A 20,265-nucleotide genomic window follows, 5' to 3' on the forward strand; every position below is an offset into this window, starting at 1 on the left:
TAAAATACTAGGGTTTTGGAGGGGAAAAAGTTACTTGCTTCATGTTTACTATTTTATGGTTGAAGCCATTAAGATTATTTGGTAGTGGAACATGTCACAGCAGTATCTCTACTCTGAAGATGTAGGAACCTTAAAGCTAAGATAAGCTGTAAGCGTAACCGAATCTGTACTCACACCTTTTTCTATAATTACTGTAGTATTATTCCAGTCTAAGGGTTTAATCTAAGATTATGAGAAAGTGGCTATTCTATTCATTTTTTTGACAAATTAAGTGTTTTTCTTGCTGTAACCATGCTGTTCCTGCTAACAATACCCGTGTATTCCATATTCCTGCTAGATCATGTTCTGTTTTTTTTTGTTTGTTTGTTTGTTTGTTTGTTTTAATGGAAGTAAGTCATAGTTTTCATATTGATAAACACAACAATCTTTAAACTTTTTTTCAAAAAAAAGGTTCACTACTGAACAAAGCATGTTTCAAGTAGTTTAAATATAGAATTGTATTCTGCACTTTGACCCGGACAAATAAACTTTTACCTTACTGAAATGCCAGACTGCAGCCACCTGGTCTCAGCTCTCCTTGTTCGTGTGGCTCAGACAGAGGGGTCTGAACAAGAACCGAGGGATGTAGGACTGTCAAAATATCATGTGCATCTTAAAATACAAACTCTTTCTGTGACTTACTTCTGTTAGAAAGAACATTATTGCTGACTACAGATTGCAGGTACCAAGCCATTTAAAAATCTTCAAAATAAAATTTTGGGATAGAGGTGGAGGGAATTTGGGGACTAGTATATTTTCTTCTCTTAAAGGAAATCTTTGTGAAAATGTTTTATTTAAACCTACTAAAGAGTAGACATTTCTTGGCCAAAGCTTGTAATAAACTCATTGTATCCTAGACTTCTTCAGCTGAACATTGTAAATTGATGGAACTTCATTTTGACTTTTCCTGTTCTGTTAAAACTCATGTTTGTCTGACTTTTCTTTCTGCATTCCTTCTAAATCGGTCAGACCTGCAGTTGCAAGTTTCTCCTACTCTCAGGCTGTTGGTAGCACAGTACTGACAGTGTAGCAAAAACTGTCACACTTGTAATTCTTCTCATTGATTTGTCTTTTTGATGAGTTGTTTGTAGGAAGATAGATAATTCAAATGAAGAAGGTATGGAATAAATGGATAGATTAAGGAAGATTGTTAGATAATAGTAACTGTTGTGCAGCCAGTGGCTATGGTATAAAGAAGTGCAATGTATTGATAAGTGGGATGTCTAAATTAGACTGAGACTGTTGCCTCCAGAAGCCTTACTTTGAACTGACTTTGTGAAAATTGAACTTCTTTGTGAAAATGTTATCTGTTCTGAGACTGAATCTTGAATACCACCCTTCCTTTTGTTTGTGAACCAAAGAAACATTAAAATGAAGGTCTTTGAAATCATGTTTTAGAGAATATTCTAAATTGTGACATAAATAGTAGTTGACTTGTTTTGTCAGCTTGGGAAAGAGATCTGATCATCATCTGACATTGTGTTTCCTTGACTTCATTCTAGTTTTTGATGATGGTGATGAAAGGACCTTGAGACGAACTTCATTATGCTTGAAGGGAGAACGGCACTTTGCAGAAAGTGAGGTAAGGCGATGGATATACGTTGAAAGCAAAGTAGTACAAGCTTGCTTTTTGATATAATAAGAAATGGCAAATTATTTTTTCTTTTTCCATGTAGACACTTGACCAGCTACCACTAACCAACCCAGAGCACTTTGGAACTCCAGTTATTGGGAAGAAATCCAATAGAGGAAGGAGATCTTCTATTCCTGTGTGAGTTTTGATAGTCCTCTGTTGCTTTCCTTTCCTTTGGAGTCCTTTGCTAAAACTGTAGTAGTACCATTGAAGCTGTAATGGTCTGAAAGCTGTATCGTGCAATCTGTATGCACAGGTTATGGACTTAATTCAGTTCATTTAGATGTGTTCATATCTTAGCAGTAACAGAGAATTGATGTTTTTTCCCTTGTAGTAGCCTTCAGAATGTTTATACTTCTTTCATATAATAGGAATTTTTTGTCAAGATACATAGGTTTTTTTCACCTTCTTTATACTGCACAAAGTAGGAAAAAAGATGCTTTTAAATTTTAAGGGTAGAGACTATTTCTCTTTGTTTCATATTTATACACAATCAAACCTGATTCATGCCTCCAATTCCAACACCTGCTCTTGCAAAATGCTACTACTTGGAAAGATTTTCTACCAAATTCCTCTACGATCACTTAATATTCAAGAATATTTCAAGCAATTTCAGCTCTTAAAATTCTGTTTGTGAAGCTTTGCAGAAGAGCAAGAAAGATCTGGCTGTAAGCTGTATTTGCTCTCAAATGTGAACTTCAGTTCAAAACTTTAAAATACTGTGTGTTTTAATAATTCAGTACTGAAGATGAAAAGGAAGAAGAAAGTAGTGAAGAAGAGGATGAAGATAAAAGGCGTCTCAATGATGAATTGCTTGGCAAAGTTGTGACTGTGACTTGTAATTCTGAGAAGTCAGACTGGTATCCAGCATTGGTAAGTGATTTAAAGCATTGACATCTCTAATGCCATACTACTTAATTTATTTTATTTTTACAAGAATGACATCTGACTTGTTGCATTGTTCTTATAGTGCTTTTCCTGGATAGGAAAGTTTGCAGAATTCACAACTTTCATAGCAAAGTTGTGAATGCAGTCAGGCTAAGCTCTGCTGCTCGTATTCTCTAAAAATCTGAATATTCTGCAGTATCTGTGAACAGTAGGAGAGTAAAGACGATGATCTGTGTATAACTTACAGTTTAGTGGCTCTTAAGTCTTTCAAAACTGCACATAAAATGATTGGTATGCAAAGATATTTTTCTACTAAAAATAGACTAACTTAGGACTTGCACTCGCAGGCAGTTAAAGAGCAACTAGTTTTATGAGTTTTAAGTGCAGTGGAATTTTTATCTTTTCGTGTTTAATGATTGCCTTTTTCCTTAGACTTTCAGTTTAAGTATTAGTTCCTTTCATGCTTAAATTTATGTGAATCTCCAGTTCCTCTAGCTCTAGAGATTGACAGTCAAATAAAAATAGTAGTCAATGTAGAATACAGCTGTTCATTGCTATTACTAATATTAAATATATTTTGATTAAATTTGAGTGACTAGGCTTGTACTGTAAAGACAGACACTTTGCAGGTTGTTTATAAGCACAAAAAAGTTTATAGATGTATATTAAAAGTTGATTTATTTAGTAAACTTTTATTAGACAGCTTTAGTATTCAGTTTATTAGACAAGCTGAATATGCATCTTCTGTCATCAGGGATGTGTTTATTTTAAATAAAAAGGTACTTGGAATATTAAACAGATAGGCAGGTTTTGTTCACGAGCTTTTACAGATTTCATTTACTTAATTGAGTAAACCATAGTCCTTTATTTTGAATCTTGATTTCCTTATCTGGAAAGGGCTTGGCTTATAGCCATCTTCCAACTTAGTTTAACATTTTAATCCCTATGTAAATCTAAGATCAAAAGGTAATGAACTGATCACTGGCTAGTTGTCTTCTTTTCCTTTAAAGAACATTACAGTGTAACGGAGGGTGAATAGCTGACACTGCCTTAAGCCTACTATACCACAGTTAAAAATGTGAAATGTGGTGGTGTTATAAGTGTTCTGGTTGCTGTATATCCCTTCGCTAATGGCAGATTTTAACTTCACATGGTTCCAGCTAGGGATTAAGTTACTTAGAAGCTGTGTACCTGCTGTGTTCCTTGCTTGCTGAGAACCAGTAATGTCTTTTTGTGGTTTGGGGATGAATTTCTGCTGCGTTGGAATGAGGTGGCACAGCTTCCATGGAATCCTGGTAGATCAATCTGCATTTCATGGTTTTTGTCCATACATGGTCTAGAATAGAATGTAAATGTGTTTGTGGTAATACAAATACTGCAAATCCATTTTTATCACATTTTTAGACATCTGGAGATGATACTGCTGTGAAACAATGAAATCTGTACTGGTTAACATTATTCACACCTGCAAAAGAAAAAAAAGATACTTAGCTCTCAGTTTGAGTGCTCAAGATCAGACGCTGGTATAAAATAAGTGTGTTTGTGACTTTTCCATTTTAAATAGATGCTTTAAACAGTTTTTATACGAACAAAAGAAAAAAGCTGAGTGCATGAACAGGATTCCATGATGTCACCCCTGTAGAGTACTTTTTGTGTTTACAACTGAAATAGTAAACTATTCTAGCTTGTACATGACAAGCAGAGTAAATAAATAGTTTGAGATAAAGTGCTTCTTGAAATTTGTTATTGTTGGCTTTAGTAATGCATATTGAAGTATGTTTCTTTTCTCAGATATGGGAACTATGATAGAAGAAACAGGAAAACAGCTATTTTCCTGCTGTCATTCTTTTCAAGATAAGGTTTTTTGGTGGTTTTTTTTTTTTTTTGCTTAAAAAAAGTGTTTTATTTGAAACTTCAGGTTGTATCTCCCAGCTGTAATGATGACGTCACTGTGAAAAAGGACCAGTGTTTAGTTCGATCCTTTGCAGATTCCAAATTGTAAGTAATAGCTAACTTTTATTAGACTTACCAATTTTTCTTTTTTTTTTTTTTTTCATAAGACATTCCTTTTGAAGATGTTAACATTTTTCCAAAATTTCCAAAAGGGTGCAATTTTGTATGTCACTTGTAGACTGTTGCTGTTTCTTACTGAAAAGTGCAAGCAAATGGCTTACCACTTAAGGGCTAGAGGTATTGCATGTTTTGAGAAACATACCTGGTCAATGACTGATTTCAATTTAAGAGAATTGAAATACATTTTTTTTGTTAACCCTTGTCATTCATAGTCATTTCCAACTAATTTCTTCTATGTTCCCCATCTTACCCTTTACATTGCATTTATATTCCAGATTGGTACAGTTTTGGTGTCTTTAAAATCAACAAATTCAAAAAAACAGTTGTTAAAATTAAGTGTTTCCCATTCTATAACGTATTTGCAAAGTGTGTGCTTTGGTTCTAACAAATAGTTATTACAACTTTACAGGCCCCTATTGTAGTAGTTTCAATATCTGATTGTCCTATTACCTTGAATGCCCAGATACACATTGCTGTTTAAATGGAAAAAATCAAAAAGTGGTTAATCTATGTTTTTTTTAAAGAAGGGAATGTAAAGTAACTGTTCAATTAAAATGTTTATAGAATCTGGACCAAAAGTTCAGGGAAAAGAAAGAAAGGTCCTTTTAATCTTACCTTTCCTGTTCCCTCTCCATCCACCCACTCCACCCTCCAAAAAAAGGGTGGGTGGAAGAAGGAGAGAAAGAGAGGGATGCATGTTACTTAAGGAATAACATATTCAAAAGAATACCAAATCTGTTTTTCAAAGCTGTTTCCCCTTATTTGTCGTCATCTTTTTAAAGCGTTTCTAATGCATCTGTCTCAACATATTGTAACTAACATCCTTGGTGAAGGCCACCTGTCCCCCTTTTTCTCTTTTTCAAAGTGAACAGGTTGTGATTTTTAGTAGTCTTGATGTTGACTACCATGTGAGTTTTTGATTAGTGAAACACGTTGCAGGTAGCTGAAGGCTTTATTCAGTCTGGTCTCTTAATGTAGACTTACATCATCAGCCTTCTAGATTCGTCTTGTTCCTTAAATGCCAAAGGTAGAGTGTTATTGGAAAAACATGCAGCCTTGCTCTGTTTTACTCTTTTTTCCCCCATAGTATTATGGCTTTAACTTCAGAAAATGGCGGCCTCCAATTCCTGAGGTTTTACTCCAGTTTTTCTGAATATAATTAAAGAAGAAAAAAATGTTATTATAATAACTCACTTGTAAGGCTTTCCTTGCAGGTTGGTTAGCGTTTCTATTGTAGTAATTCAGTAACTGAATGTTTATTATAACTTTGGAACAGAGCAGCTCCCATATATTTTGCTATGGAAGCACTTCTGTAATTTAAAAATAAACGTCAACCATGTATCAGTGCAGATTCATGAGTTTGGCTTCACTGTGAGTTTGGCTTCACTGTTCTTTTGTGCTACTAGAAATGCATTTTGAAAATTGAGGGTTTGTTTCCTTTTAACTCAATTGCTATTTTGGGTAGCAACTGTTGAATGGTGTGAGTATTTTAAATTTGGAAAGTGTTTTCAGCCTGTGTTGGGTATTTTAACTGCAGATTTGTGCTTCTTTTTTTTTTTCTTTAGATACAGAAACTTTATGAACTTTTCTTAATTTTAATTATAAGAGTTCTTTTAGCCTCTGAATTTCAGAGGAATGTTGGAAACTGTCCTGGTTTTGAATCTTATGTTTTGGCTGGCAATGACAAATGCCCTACGCATTTAGTTGTTAGAAAGGAGCTTGAAAGCAAATAATAAATTTTAAGAATTTTTAGAAATTGCTGATTTTCTAAGTCAAACACTTGCTTTACTGTGTTTGCTTTACTGTCATGAAAATAACTGAACCTTCTTCTTTTTTCAGTTACTCAGTAGCAAGAAAAGACATCAAAGAATTAGATGCTCTAAACTTACCAAAATCCGAGTCCTCCCCTAAAAAAGGTAAATTAGAGTAAATTCTAGATTATTAAAAAAAAAAAACACAACATCATACAATATACAATAGTAATTTACCTTTTGCAAGTTAGTAACCGCGTGTTGTTTTGAGATGAATGCTCTTGGATATTTCGTAAACAATTTTAAATGTGACAAATTAGAGCAACTGTGGATACAGCTGCCTTATTAATAGAGCAACTAGTAAAAGTGTTACTTGATTTGACATTCTTCTTTTGTTCTGCTGCAAATTCATGCAAATTGAAGAGAATATTTTGAAGGTACGGTATTTGAAATGTCATTAAACAATGGAATATTTAGTTACCTCTCCTAAAACCACAGTTTTGTGCTATAGCTCAAAACACTTTGTCTTTCTGTGAAAAATACCCAGGCATCAAGGTGTAAACTTTATTAGAATAGCCTCTGTGAATAGCCTGTGATTAATGTTTAAGAGTATAATTACAGAGGTTGATTTTTCTGAATGCTTGGATGATGTGACTACAATATTCATGTTTTTAGTGAGCTTGTAAAAGGCTAGATTCTCACCTTAATATAAATCATTCTTAAAATTGTAGAGCTATTCATTCCAGTTGCACCTCAAAATGTAACATTTTTTTAAGGAAAAAAAAAACTTAAAACATGTATTAAAAAAAAAAAAAACTGCCACCAACAGTTCCTCCATTTTGGGTCAAGGTGTGGAACAGCTCCTTTACAAGTAATGATTTAACATAATTCAAGTAGGACAGTGTGAGGTGGTTTGATTAAGATTTCCTATATATCTTAATAACTATTTCAGAGTACAGGAACTTCAGAGCAGCCAGAAGTTTAAGGTAAATTGGAGAAAGGATTGTGTTGTTTTTTTTTTTAAATGCAGAACATAGTTGGCTATGAGGGACATTGAAGAATGAATTGTAAAAATGGTTTCGAGAAGAGTGCGGACAAGTTTGTGAAGGCTACTATTTATCAGCAGCTGTTAAAATACATTGTTAAATATTTTCTTCTCCAGAAATATTGTGAATGGCTCATTGCAGTGTGTCACTCTTTTGGATGCTCTTCTGATTCTTCTTCATTAAATAATTTGGGGTGTTCCCATTGTACAAGTTCGACCTTTCCCCATATCATCACTTCCTTATTATTTTTTTCTCTGTTCCAGCACAGTTCTCTTAAACAAAATGTGTGTATATCTAAACTTTATGACATGAATAACTTCTGAAAACAACAAAGAAATTTATGGTACTTTAGCTGTGATTTTTGTTTGTGTGTTGTTTTTTTTTCATAGCTTTATTCCAGTATTTGTTTCTTTCATACAGAAATAGAACAGCTTCACAGTTGCACAGAACATATGTGAATAAGTATAGGTGATTGTCTTTGCTGTGTAAATAAACAGGTGTAAATCTTACTAGTGTTCGTGAGGACATATGCCTTGAAAATATGGATGGATATTCTCAATCTAAGCTCCTTGATTTACTGGCACTTGATTTTTAAAATTTGACTGTCTTGAAATATAAAGCATGTAGACTGATTGTTTAAAACTGAAGTACCTACTTCATCGTTTGGTTTAAGTTAACATTGAAATGTACAAGAACATGAAACTTAAAAACGCTTTGTGACTATGAATACTTCGGATGAGGTAAAAACAGGGCCCTTTCTTCTGTAGGGCTACAGGAAGCAAGCACGTTTCTCAACACAAAGACTGTTCCTCGGAACTGGAAAATGGACATAAGTGAAATTATGGAATCCTCTAGCAGCGATGAAGAAGGAGCTACGGCAGAAACTGATGAGGAGGAAATAAAAAGAGAAGAGAAAAATGAAGAAGTAACGGTAAGTCTGGACAATTTCAGTCATTCCTCAAAGATAATAGAGTAATGTGCGCGTCCAACATTTTCCTCTCAGACTTACTCACTTCAGCATGTTTTTAGATCTGTTTATCTTCCCTTTGCTCCCATCCTCTTTGTTGGTACTTGTGAACAGTAGTAGATTTCCTGCTATTATCTGGTAGGTAAAGAAGTATGTAAAGTAAAGAAATAAAAAGTTCAAGGCGGAGAAGAGTGGTAGAAAGAATCTGGGTGAAAGAGAAACATGAAGAAATTGACGCTGAGCCAAATAGTAGTAATCTTAGTATTAAATAAAAGTAGCTTTGTATTTTTTTCCTCTGTAGTTCATATGTAGTTTACATAAAAAGTAGCTTGTTTCTGAAAATTAGTTTGATAAAAGGTTGAATTAAACTGTTGAAGCAAAAATAGAAGCTTGACAAAGAGTGAGGTAGTGCATAATGGCTGGTAAAGCTCTTTGCTTTCTAAGACACTGAGAGCAGTGCAGTACTTACCTTAGTGAGTGAGTCACAGTGGGTTTTCTTGTGAACATTACAGGTTATATTACAGGTTAGGAATGGGACAAAGTGGATGAATATTCTGGTTAATGTTCAATTGAAACTTATGGTAAAACTTACGGTTTTTCTTTTGTTGGAATATTTTGAGTTGCTCCTTTCTGATGACGGTTTCATGTCAACAAAATGTATTTGCATATTTTCCTTTTATTTCTGCTACCTGTTTTTAACCTCGATGTTATATTTAGAAATAAAGTGTGTGGGGAGGGGGCAGGGCATCCTCGGTTGCGTTTGGGTGCGTTTTTTCGTGGTGGGTTTTTTTTTTTTTTTTTTGGTAATTTTCACAGCACGCTTGGCAACGTTTGGTCCTTTTCTCGCAAAAAACACGGCGAAGTTTGTCTTCCGAGGAAGGTCAGATACCGTTTCCCTTTCACTTCCCCTGTAGTATGCGGTTTGTCACAGCAAAAACAGAATGGCTGTTCATACTTGGAGGCTGCCTACGGTGTTGCCTCAGCAACACTCTGTTGGTTTCCAGTGAGCATGCTCGCCCGGAGAGGGAAGATTTAGCCGAGGCTTGGCCGCCTGCCAGGGGAGGCTTGCCAGATGCTTTGAAATGGGCTGTCTCTTTCTTTTTTTTTTTCTTTTTTTTTTTTCCCTTTCATGTAATGTCTGATTTTTTTTCTTTTTTTTTTTTTATATGGAAGAGAATGTAAGTAATGCCGTGTAACTGCGGATGCCGTGCAGTGCGAGAGAAAGCAAGGAAATATTTGGAAGGCAGGCTGAAATTATGTCCAGGCACTGGGCAGATTAGATAGAAAGGAAATAAAAGCATTTTTACATTTGAAAGAATGCAGCTCATAGGTAAGGACGTTGTGTTTTAATCGGTGATGTTAACATTTTCGTTGAGAATGGGGGTTTGAGGTAGATTTTACAGCTTTCTGATCTGTGAACTGTCTGGTGGAGCATGCAACCAGGGTAGATCTTTCCACGTTAAAAAAAAAAGACAATAAGAATCTATTTTTGGTGTTAATTTTATGCCTTAATAACAGTGTTCTGCGAAATGGAGTGGATGTCTATATGAAAATGCTGGTCTGGTTAGATAAATGTAAGGCTAAATGTGTGTAGAATGTAAAAAACCTTTGGGTTTTTTCCTCTGTTTGCAGTGAAAAGGACTGAATAGGCCACATTTTGCAGGGTGTGAACTGTTGCAGTCTGTACTGGTCTGTTTGTATTAATGTTGGCTAAAATTGCAGAACATCAGGCACTAAAAATCAGGGATTGCTATACTGGTTTTCTAGTACTCGTTTTTAAAATCATTTTTCATGGCTATTGCATAAAAGTGCTGTGTGTTTCAAACAAAGAAGGGGGAGGGGAAGCTTGGTGGCTTTTCTTAAAAAAAAAAAAAAAAAAAAGGCATTTCTATAAAAGAAATAAGGATATTTTTAAGGAATAATCTAAACGTAAAGTAGTGAAGCAAAGGATTCCAGGCAGGTAGGTGTGCTGATAGGAAAAGCTGTGGAATCCATTAATTCCAGGTGACAGGCAGAGATAGAAAAATAAGGTGAGCATCTTCATGCTGAAGCCATGTAGCAGGGGATAGATATTAATCTTTATAGATTGTCAGAGCAGAACTGTCATTCTGGCCCGTTCAATCAAATTCCTGATTCAACTGTTACCGTACATAATCTTATTTTAATCGTGGGCCAAGCTAGATACTGCAGTTAAAGATCATTTCGAGAATTTATCATAATTTCCTTTTTTCTTTTCCCTTAGAAGGGCAGTGATATCGGTTGCAAAGAGAATTGTCAAATGAATGATATTGCCTTGCCTGTATTTCACAGAAAATGCTGAATTACTCACATTTTGCATTTACCTTCTGTGAAGTTTCTCCTTTATTATCAAGGTCAAAACAGCTTCTGTCCATCCTCTGCCAGAATACTCTCAGCAAACCTTTTGTTTTAGAACTGCAAGGTGCTATGTAGCTGGAGATGTGACGGAGATTTTCAAAAATGCTCCTTTTTCCTCCACGCCCTGCACTCCCACTGTCTGAAATGCACAGCAGCTTTGCTGTCAAGGCTTGGCCTGCTGCTGACCAGCCATGATAGGCCTTCATCACATCAATCAAACGGACCCAAGCCTACTTAATATATAATGAGAGCATAAAGTCAGGCAGAAGAGCCTAATTGTGAGAATGGAAGGGATCCTGCTTTTCTGGAGTAGAATCTTTTATAATGGTAATGGAGCAGAGACCTGCTGTAGCTGGTGATAATAGATCCTACTATTTTTCCAGTAGCTGGGTTAAAATCTGTAACTTTGTTTTGACAGAGACTGTCTTTCTAATTATGCTGCCTTCCACGAAATATGCAGAGTATGGTAGAATTAGCACGATTAGAATTATTATTTTCAGGGTTTACGTGGTTTTTCTGTGATGTCTTTCATATTCTGAGGAATGGGAACAATATGGTGATGGTGGTGAGATGCCAATCCTCGTTGCTGGTAACTGACTTGGGTGGCCCAGAGTTGACTGTGACGGAGGAAAACGTGGAAATTGCTCGTCATTGGCTTTAACAAGGGTTGTATTACAGTGAGTTGCTCAGCATGTTCAAATGGCTGGATTTTTGGCAATAATTGCAACATATGATGCAACTCAGGATTGCTTTTGATTCACGATGTGAGGTTTGAGTAACAGAACAGATGTTGCTTTTGTCACAAAAGATGAAAAATGAGGAGGTACTGTAGAAAAAAAAACTTCATCAATTGAAAGTTTTAAAAAAAAATCACTCTATTGGGTTGACTCCAGATAAGAATCTGGGTATCTCTTGGTTTTTATCCAGTTTTCAACATGGCAGAATAAGAGGGATGGCTGTGTTTTCAGGGGACATTTGGCAGTCAAAGAATACACTGCAGTTAGAAGGAAAGAAAAAATCTGAATTCCAATATCTCCACATGGAAATAGAAGCTTTTGGAGTATTACTTGATTTTTATTATAAATGCTATTACATATATTACTGTATTTGTTTCTACTTAAGTTCTGTCAGGAAAGAAATTACACCTATTTGTTTCTGGGGATTAAGTAATTAAATACTAGCTAGCCATTTTACAAGGTAATATGTAGGCAACGTTTGGTCTTCTCAGTCTCCCTGTTGTAGGCCTTTCCATTTCTGAAGGAATCAACATTTCAGCCTACAGTTATTTGAAATACATTTTCAGTACTAGTTCTTAATAGACATATTTACATAAGATCGGAATGAAAGTAAGGAGGAATTTGTTCTTTAGAGTTTGAATTTTGCAAGTTTCAAAACTGTATCTCATAACATCACCAGCTGGAAAAGGGGATTTCTGTCTTACTGGTAGAATTGGTTATAATACCTTCCTGGAAAGGCTCTTCCAACTTGTCACTTCAGTAGCAGTTTTTTCTTCTTTCACTTTATCCCCTCCTAATTGAACATCCCAAACATCGTCAGAAAAAAAATAATCTAGCTAGTTTATCTCCAGGCTTCTCTTGCCATTGAAAAAAAAAAAAAGAGTTGTAGCACCTCCGTGTGTGTGGTTAGGGGAATTTTCGTTCATTCTTCATTTTGACTGTCACCTGACAGACACGTGCATAGTAGGTTTAATAGTGTGCATTAACGTAAAGCATTTAGGGTTCTTCTATCACAACAGCAGTCAGAATTGCTTTACATTTTTTAGCAAGGAAAATGCCTTGCTATGCCTTCCAATGTAGCCGTTCTGCAAATAAATAAGCAAGGATCTGACTTCTCACGATAATCGTTACCATATATTTCACTAGCACTAAGTTCGTAAAAGAAGGATGAGTGTATTAAATCTATGGTGTGTTTTAGGGGTCTTGAGATTCCTCCAAATGACCAATGGTGGTCACCTGTTAGTTAAAATACTCACACTTCTAAGTAGTTCTTGTTTCCTATGTAGTCTTTTCTCTTCAGTGACTTTGAGAGACCAGGTAACGCCTTACCTGACTTGTGCATTTCTACTGCAACCTATGTGTGTGTGTAAGAAAATCTTCAAAGTTAACAAAGTCTGGCCTTTGGAAAGAAGTGGTCCATGCATTTAAAAAAATAAAAATAAAAAATGAAACGGGCATATGTAGGAGTTTGGCTACCGTGAAGCATGGCCTGTGTTATACCATGAGCAAACGTTCTTAAAAAAGAATTTCTCGCTCCCAGTTTTGTGCTCACAGCCATTCTCAGAATATTCTTCAAAGGGGAGTGAAGAGGTTACAAGCTGAGGTGCAGCTCCAAGAAAAGCTGCTGCTGAGGATGTTTGGATTCTTGGTTCTTCCTGGTAGAAATGAATGCTTTAAGACTTCTCTCATCATCTCATGGTATAAAGCTGTTAACTTGTTGCAGTCAGTTTAATTCTTTTCATTTCCTTAATTAGCGTTCAAACTCAAGTGTTAGAAAGCAAATATGCAAGTGACAAACGCAATTAAATACTCTGAAGCAACACAATTACGCTAATTCTGACACCTTATCTTGGTGGTGTATTCTTCTGAACTCCAGATCCTGCACACATTGTTCTCTCTCTTCGATTGCATTTCTTTCACACGAGTTTATGGCATTGTCAGCCATTAATAACATAAAAGAAAGATCTGTCCCTGGTACCTCGGCTCAGTGGTGATTGAGCATATCATGTAGGTAGGGATTTGTTCTTTGTTTTGTAAAACAAACTGGTTCTTCCTTTCTGCTCCCACTCAGCTCCACAGGTTAGCATCCACAGAAGATTTAACAGCTTCCTGGAGAGTAAATGATGAGTCAGGGTAATAGAGCTATATTCTTTTTTAAAATGACACTAAAGATAGAGGGAAAGCTCCTGGTAAATAAAGGGGCTTGAAAGCAAATGAAGCAAAACCAATTACAAGTTTTCTGCAAGTTTCAGTGGGTTTTACGTTGTGCTTACTTTGATAACAAGAACCACCAAATACTTTTACAAGATACTTACGAGTGCTGTTAGTATTACTTGGAAGGTCACATGAAATGGAAATGGGAAATCCATTATACAGAGATCCTGTTTTTATTGCTGCTCTCATTTTTCAGTGTTTACAGTATTCTCTAACTGATGCGATCTGCTAGTGAGAAAGGAAGATCAACATCTCAAGCACCCTAAAAACAGTTTGTTTTTTTAATTATTACCGAAAAAGGTCATTCTGATTTATTTTTAATGAAATTCAAATGTGCCTTGCCCTGAAACAAAACAAATTTTTTTCACGTTGCATTTAGTTACAGATATTGGATGAACAACAAAAAGGTCTTGCTTTTGAACTCCTGCCACTTAAAAATTTCATACTGTTTTGCCTCACTTGCACTTACCTTTGGGTAGTGTCTCCCTTTTTTGCAACATCTATATAGGGAAAAAATAAAATGGAGAGTCAGAATGCTCTAAAGGAAACTGATTTTGAAGAATCGTCACTGTGAACTTACTTATGCCCAGCCTAAAATGGGGATAAGTGCTGGCATACAGAAGTGAGTTTGGGAGGGGAGCAGTGTCACCCCAGTGCTTGCTGGAAAGACATTTGGGGAATTTTAGCTCTCCAGCAGTCCCTCACTGATGGTGATGGCAGGTTGTGGCACCAGTGCTTCTCAGGGGTTTTCTTCACTTCGGGTGCAGCTTTAGAGAATGCTGATTCACCATCTTGGATGATGGCTTGTATAGTTAGAGTGAGGAAGAGCAGACACCCCTGGGAGGTCCTATATCCAGCTACAAATAGGAAATAGATGACCTTGATGAAAAAATGATCTCTTAAAAAAAAATAAAATCCGTGTATCTCAATGTTGCAATAATAATGTATGTGAAGGGTTGATCTCTCTGGTGAGTTTCTCATCTCTTTCTCGTTTTCTTAAATATCAAATTTTGGTCACTAGGGAAAAAAGTATGATTTATTCCTCTGGGGATAGCATTCAGGTCATATTCAAGTCACCTCTCAGGAGGAGTCGGTGTCTTCCCTGGCGTGGGCACCAGGCACGAGTCAGACTCTCTCTGTCGAGGGGTGCCAGCCTCGCTCATGCTGTCACCAGAGAGAAGGAGGTGCAGCAGTCAGGATGTCTCACGTAGGTGAATGAATATTGCAGGCAGGTTTGCTGTTGCTTCTATAAGGATGCAAAAGCTTTTCATCTTTCCCTTTTTGTTCTTCTTCAGGTGAAAATTTGTGGTGTCAGTGAAATGGTTAACGCTCTGTCTGCAAGAATGCTATTCCTAACCTCCATTTCTGCTGTTCTGACCTACAGCTCTGGTTTGGCATTATGCCCACGTAAAAGAAATGGTTCGAGTTCAAGTATTCAGAAATATTTCTGAATGTTTACTGTTATTTAGATAGATTGAGTTAGTGTAGTGTGAGTTGTATTGCCTTCAGTCGGTAAACATTACAGTAGCTGTTAGAAATTTCTCGATCGTGAAGTTGGTTCACAGTCTAGATTGTTAAGAGGAAAAAAAAAAGCTCTGGTTTCTATAGCAATAATTCATTGCTTAACCTGGAAGAACATAATTCTTGAGATAACTGTTTCTCTTTATGTAATTTGTATAATACACAGCATGAGTAAATGGGAGACGATCCTGTACAATGTTCTGATTCTTCATTTAATTTCCTCAAATTATTTCACAAGAAGAAATGGGAAAATGAGAAACAGATACTGTCTCTGCCTGACTACAGGTGATCCCTGTTGGGCTTTGAAGCTTAGAATTCGCTGAAGCAGAGAGGGCTGAAATTCATGATGCTTGGCAGATCGCTTTCTGGTTAACAAGGCAGTAGCATATACATTTACATTTCACTGCGTATCTTCCTGCCTCGAAGCTTCAAGTTTATTGAATGCAGAGAAGTCTGAAACTGAAGTTACGGTTCTGGTTTCCTTCTGGAACTGCGTGTGACTTTGCTGTTATTTTTAATAATGTAATGGTAAGATTTTTGACACGTACTGTATGTCTTTCCTTTCAGACAGCTGCAGTCTTCCCTGAGCAAACTGCCTCACCAGCAATCCCTGTGATTGCCAGGCTGGCAGGAAGAATGTGGCATGCGTAAAGTGTTGCAGGGAAAAGATTTTTTTTTTTTTTTTCTGGCCTCTGCTAGAATTTCAGAATGCTGTTAAGTTTGTATAGATAAGTAGAAATTATTTCCTCTTGCCTTCTGTCTTCCCTCCTTCCCTCCCCTCCCCAAATTTACTTTATTTTCACCTGCAAAGAATAAAATCTCTATTACACAGTTTAGGTTACTTCCTATAAAGTTTGTAAGAGTTTCTCTCTTTGAAGATTTATGTTTTAAAGATAAGATTCAGGTGTTTATAATACTAAATTATAGAAGATACATGGTCAGGAAATTGTGGAAGTGACTGTAAATGTGTTTCCAAATATGAGCTTGAAAAAAAAAGCTAGCATTCCTGTGAACTGCTCCAGTCCTGAAAATAAGAGATCTTCTCTGTATTAGAATCAGATATTAGCTATATTTTCATTTTGAGGATCACACTTGTGCTCTTTCTGTCATGGATTGAGGTTTTCTCTGACCTGCACTTCCTTTTTCTCCTCTTGAGGTACGCGCTTCAGTCTCCTGAGGAGATTTTGTCTTCTGGATGTTTCGCCATTACATCGGTATAGGGCCAAGTGGAAAGTGGTTTTGATTTAGTTTTTGCCATTTTGCTTTTGTACAAATAAATTGTTACTTTGCATGCTTTGTTTTCATTATGACTGCATTTGTTTTCACAGCCTGAGGAAGAGCTTGATCCTGAAGAGAGGGACAACTTCCTCCAACAGCTTTATAAGTTTATGGAAGACAGAGGTAATAGCAAATTAATTATTTAAAACAAACAAACAAAAAACTTTAGTCCATTTTTTCTGATAGCTTTAAAAGTATCTTGAAATGTAGTGGATGTTGTTATGAGCATATTCTTATATCGGTGAACCAAGGGTAAGAGGCAGTCTGGTCAAGGAAAAACACTTTTCCCCATTTTCACATGTGGCAGATCTACTTCAAATACTTTGAAGCACAGTGCACAAAGGAAACAGAAATCCTCCCTGAGGTGTTCTGGTTTTGTTTTGCTTTTACAAAACCTTTTTTGTGTTAACAATCGCTGTTAAATAAGCTCTTGGTTGATTTCTTGTTGTGACAGCCACGGCTGGGAACTCTGCTGCTGTTAATCTCAGGCTGGAACCTGAGGCAGCTATTCACGGATGATGAAATTCAACCAGCAGATAATAGGAGATGTGCCATCTTCAGCTCCTTGCAGAACTGTCTTAATCATGATCCTCACCTGAAGAAACAAAACTCTGCTTTGTCCAGTAACTAGAACAAGAAAACAGTGTATTTTAAATGCTTTTCTTTACAGAATTAGGTGAGACTGTTACAAATTGGAGCAGTTAAAGTCGTGGGGTAAGACATCCGTTGGTAGTACACATGCAGTGTATAGGCAGAGAGCAGGATGTACCTGCTGACTTGGGAGAACTGTTACATAAGCTGTTCATATCTGAAGTTGTGATGGGACTGACAGTACAGTAGGATGCATGTAGTGTCAGAATATTTCTCCTTTATTTCCTTTTAGAGTACAACATTTTCTTGGGTTTTAAAGTGAAAATAAAACATCAAGTTAACTTTGTTAAAGAGGCTCTGCATCCCAATGGATGAGGTCTCTTCTCAACCACTCAATAACAAAAGAGTTCCAAGTCTGTTCAGTATTGCCAGGTGCTTATCATAGATCATGTATTATGGCAGAGTATATGCAGTACAGCATTGTGAGGCCATTTGTGTAGAACCAGTGTTTTTAGAGACAGCCTGTTATTCTTCCAAGACAGGTTATTTCAGGAAAAAAAAAATAATAATAAGAAGAAGACTGGTGGTGGTGTAAAATCTAAACATCTGGTAGACTGGTTCTTCCCCCTTTTCTGTTTTCTTTCTTCCCTGCTCCCTTTCTTAAACACTTACCAAACCTACTACAAACCAAGTAGAGAGATGATGCCAGTGATCTACAGAGGAGAAAGAAGAAAGTTTGTGCACTAAATTTTGAAGTTCCAGTGTAGAAACTGTTCTTTAAGCTAGCATGTTGATTGAGCAATATGCACGTCTTCTTCAGGATGGGGTCTTTCTCCCTGACCTTTTTTCCCTCTGCTCTTATAGCAACATGTGTTCCCACCAGATTTGTTCTACATTCTCTTCTCTCATTAAGAATATTTTGACTCATATAACTATGCCAGTATTCCCAAATGAAGTTATTTTCAAGATTCCAAATACAATTGCATGAAGATGAAGGAAAATGACAAGCAGCAGGAAAGAGTTTTGATGTTCCTCCTTGCTGGGATGAATACTATCTACATAGGCAGCTGCTTTCCCCAGTCACTTGGTTTCTCCTTTTGAAATTATTTTTTATATAATTCCCACTCATTTGAGAAAAGGAAAGAATTTGACTCAGAATTGTCCCAAATATTCATGTCCTGTTAGGACTGTGTTGCTTCACATTCTGCCTGAGTATCTTTTCGTAGTTCAGCATTTCTTCTTCTTTCCCATTCCTTTCAGACCACAGTGTTTTGAGTTACTGTCTTCACACGTTGCTATATTCCAGCATTTATCAGGCACTCTGCAGAGCTTGCTGCAATTCTGCCTGCCCCCACCCTCAGAAGAGGAACAGTGGGATGCAGCCAGTTGGATAGGGATTATCGCTGTCCTGGTTTCAGTTAGCACAGAATTAATTTTCTTCCTAGTAGCTGGTGGAATGCTGTGTTTTGGCTTAGGATGAGAAGAGTGCTGATAACACCCCGATGCTTTAATTGTTGCAGAGCAGTGCTTATACTAAGCCAAGGACATCTCAGCCTTTTGCTCTGTCCTGCCAACGGGCAGGCTGGGGGTGCAGTAAGAGCTGGGAGGGGACAGACCCAGGACAGGTGACCCAAACTAGCCAAAGGGGTATTCCATACCATCTGACGTCATGCTAAACAATATATAGGGGTGGCTAGCTGGGGGGGAAGGGGCCGGACTGCTCGGGGTTAGGCTGGGCATCGGTCAGCGAGTGGTGAGCAATTGCATTGTGCATCACTTGTTTGTACATACTATTATTACTTTCCTATTATCACCATTGTATTATTATTGTTATTATTTTTATTATTATTTTGTTATTATTATTTTCCTGTCTTATTAAACTGTCTTTATCTCAACTCACGGGCTTCACTTTCCATTTCTCTCCCCCGTCCCAGAGAGGGAGGGGGGAGGGTGAGCGAACGGCTGCGTGGTGTTTAGCTGCCGGCCGGGTTAAACCACGACAATCGCACAGAACTGGAAAGGAGATCAAGAAATCGTAGTTATCAAGCAGCTGGTGGCAGTATGCTAATAAAACAGCCAGAAATATGTGATGTATCCAAAAGAGGGGTTGGAAACTACTGAACTGCAACATACAGAACTATTAAATAGGGATGTTAAAATGTAGAGAGGTGTGAAGAATGTGTATCCAGGTAATCAAGTGGGTGCTGTATGAATGGAAAAAGCAGTTTTCTGTTATGTGTGATAACATTTTATTTCTATCTTCGTTTTATTTAGGTACTCCTATCAACAAACCACCTGTTCTGGGCTACAAGGACCTTAATCTCTTCAAACTTTTTAGACTGGTATATCAGCAGGGTGGGTGTGACAATGTAAGTGTCGGATGTTTCCTAAACTAAACATGTCTCATCGTTCTTAAAGGTTGTGAACTGTGTCTGTGTTAAGTGTCATTCCTTAATGTTCTTGGTAAACAAAACCTGAAAACTTACCTTTTTTTTTTTTTTTTTTTTCTTTTCCCCCCCCACCAAAGATTGAGAGCGGTGCTGTATGGAAGCAAATTTATATGGACCTTGGCATTCCTATTTTGAACTCGGCTGCTTCCTACAATGTAAAAACTGCTTATAGAAAGTAAGTTCTCCTATTGTATAATGGTGAAAACATTCTTAGTTGTTGTTTTTTTTAATTACTTGTACAATATTAAAGCAATTTTTGCTAGTTTAATGAAACAGTAGTTGACATTCTTCAGTTAATGAGGAGTTCTGAGCGTTTTCCAGTGCCAAGGATTGAAATGATGGAGAAAAGGAGGAGTGGTCAGGACTGGATAAGTTCTTGTTGCTATAATACAGTAGAATCCTGCTCATTTTCTTATAAAGAAGCATTTATTTTCAGCAGGTGATGCTGCCATTTCAGAATGTAACAGTCATTTAGGAGCAAAAAGGTTTTGGCAAACTCAGCTTTGCAATTTGTGGTTATTGATCTCAGTCGCATGCTCTTTGAAGAAGCCTGTAGATTCTGCATGCTGTGAGCAGAATTTTATACCAGTTTCTTTAACTTCCTCACAAATGTTGGTAGAGGAAGATGTGTTTCAGGCAGCATGTTTAAATGTCATCTTTGTGTGGCGTCTGTGGAATAATAGCTTTAGAGCATAACCAAT

At 36.8% G+C, this 20,265-nt stretch overlaps 1 protein-coding gene across 4 annotated transcripts in view; it reads left to right on the forward strand.

Moving 5' to 3' along the window:
* Window positions 1-20,265, forward strand: part of ARID4A (AT-rich interaction domain 4A) — a 48,881-nt gene that overhangs the window by 14,458 nt on the left and 14,158 nt on the right. For all 4 annotated transcript variants that reach the window (XM_027458622.3, XM_027458623.3, XM_027458624.3 and 1 more), the window contains exons 6-14: window positions 1,542-1,621; window positions 1,716-1,810; window positions 2,413-2,545; window positions 4,479-4,558; window positions 6,473-6,549; window positions 8,198-8,361; window positions 16,574-16,646; window positions 19,389-19,483; window positions 19,642-19,739. In XM_027458622.3, the coding sequence (XP_027314423.1) occupies window positions 1,542-1,621; window positions 1,716-1,810; window positions 2,413-2,545; window positions 4,479-4,558; window positions 6,473-6,549; window positions 8,198-8,361; window positions 16,574-16,646; window positions 19,389-19,483; window positions 19,642-19,739 (895 nt within the window). The remainder of the gene's footprint in view (window positions 1-1,541; window positions 1,622-1,715; window positions 1,811-2,412; window positions 2,546-4,478; window positions 4,559-6,472; window positions 6,550-8,197; window positions 8,362-16,573; window positions 16,647-19,388; window positions 19,484-19,641; window positions 19,740-20,265) is intronic.

This window comes from Anas platyrhynchos, chromosome 5 (genome assembly GCF_047663525.1).
Source record: "Anas platyrhynchos isolate ZD024472 breed Pekin duck chromosome 5, IASCAAS_PekinDuck_T2T, whole genome shotgun sequence".
Taxonomy (NCBI): Eukaryota; Metazoa; Chordata; class Aves; order Anseriformes; family Anatidae; genus Anas; species Anas platyrhynchos.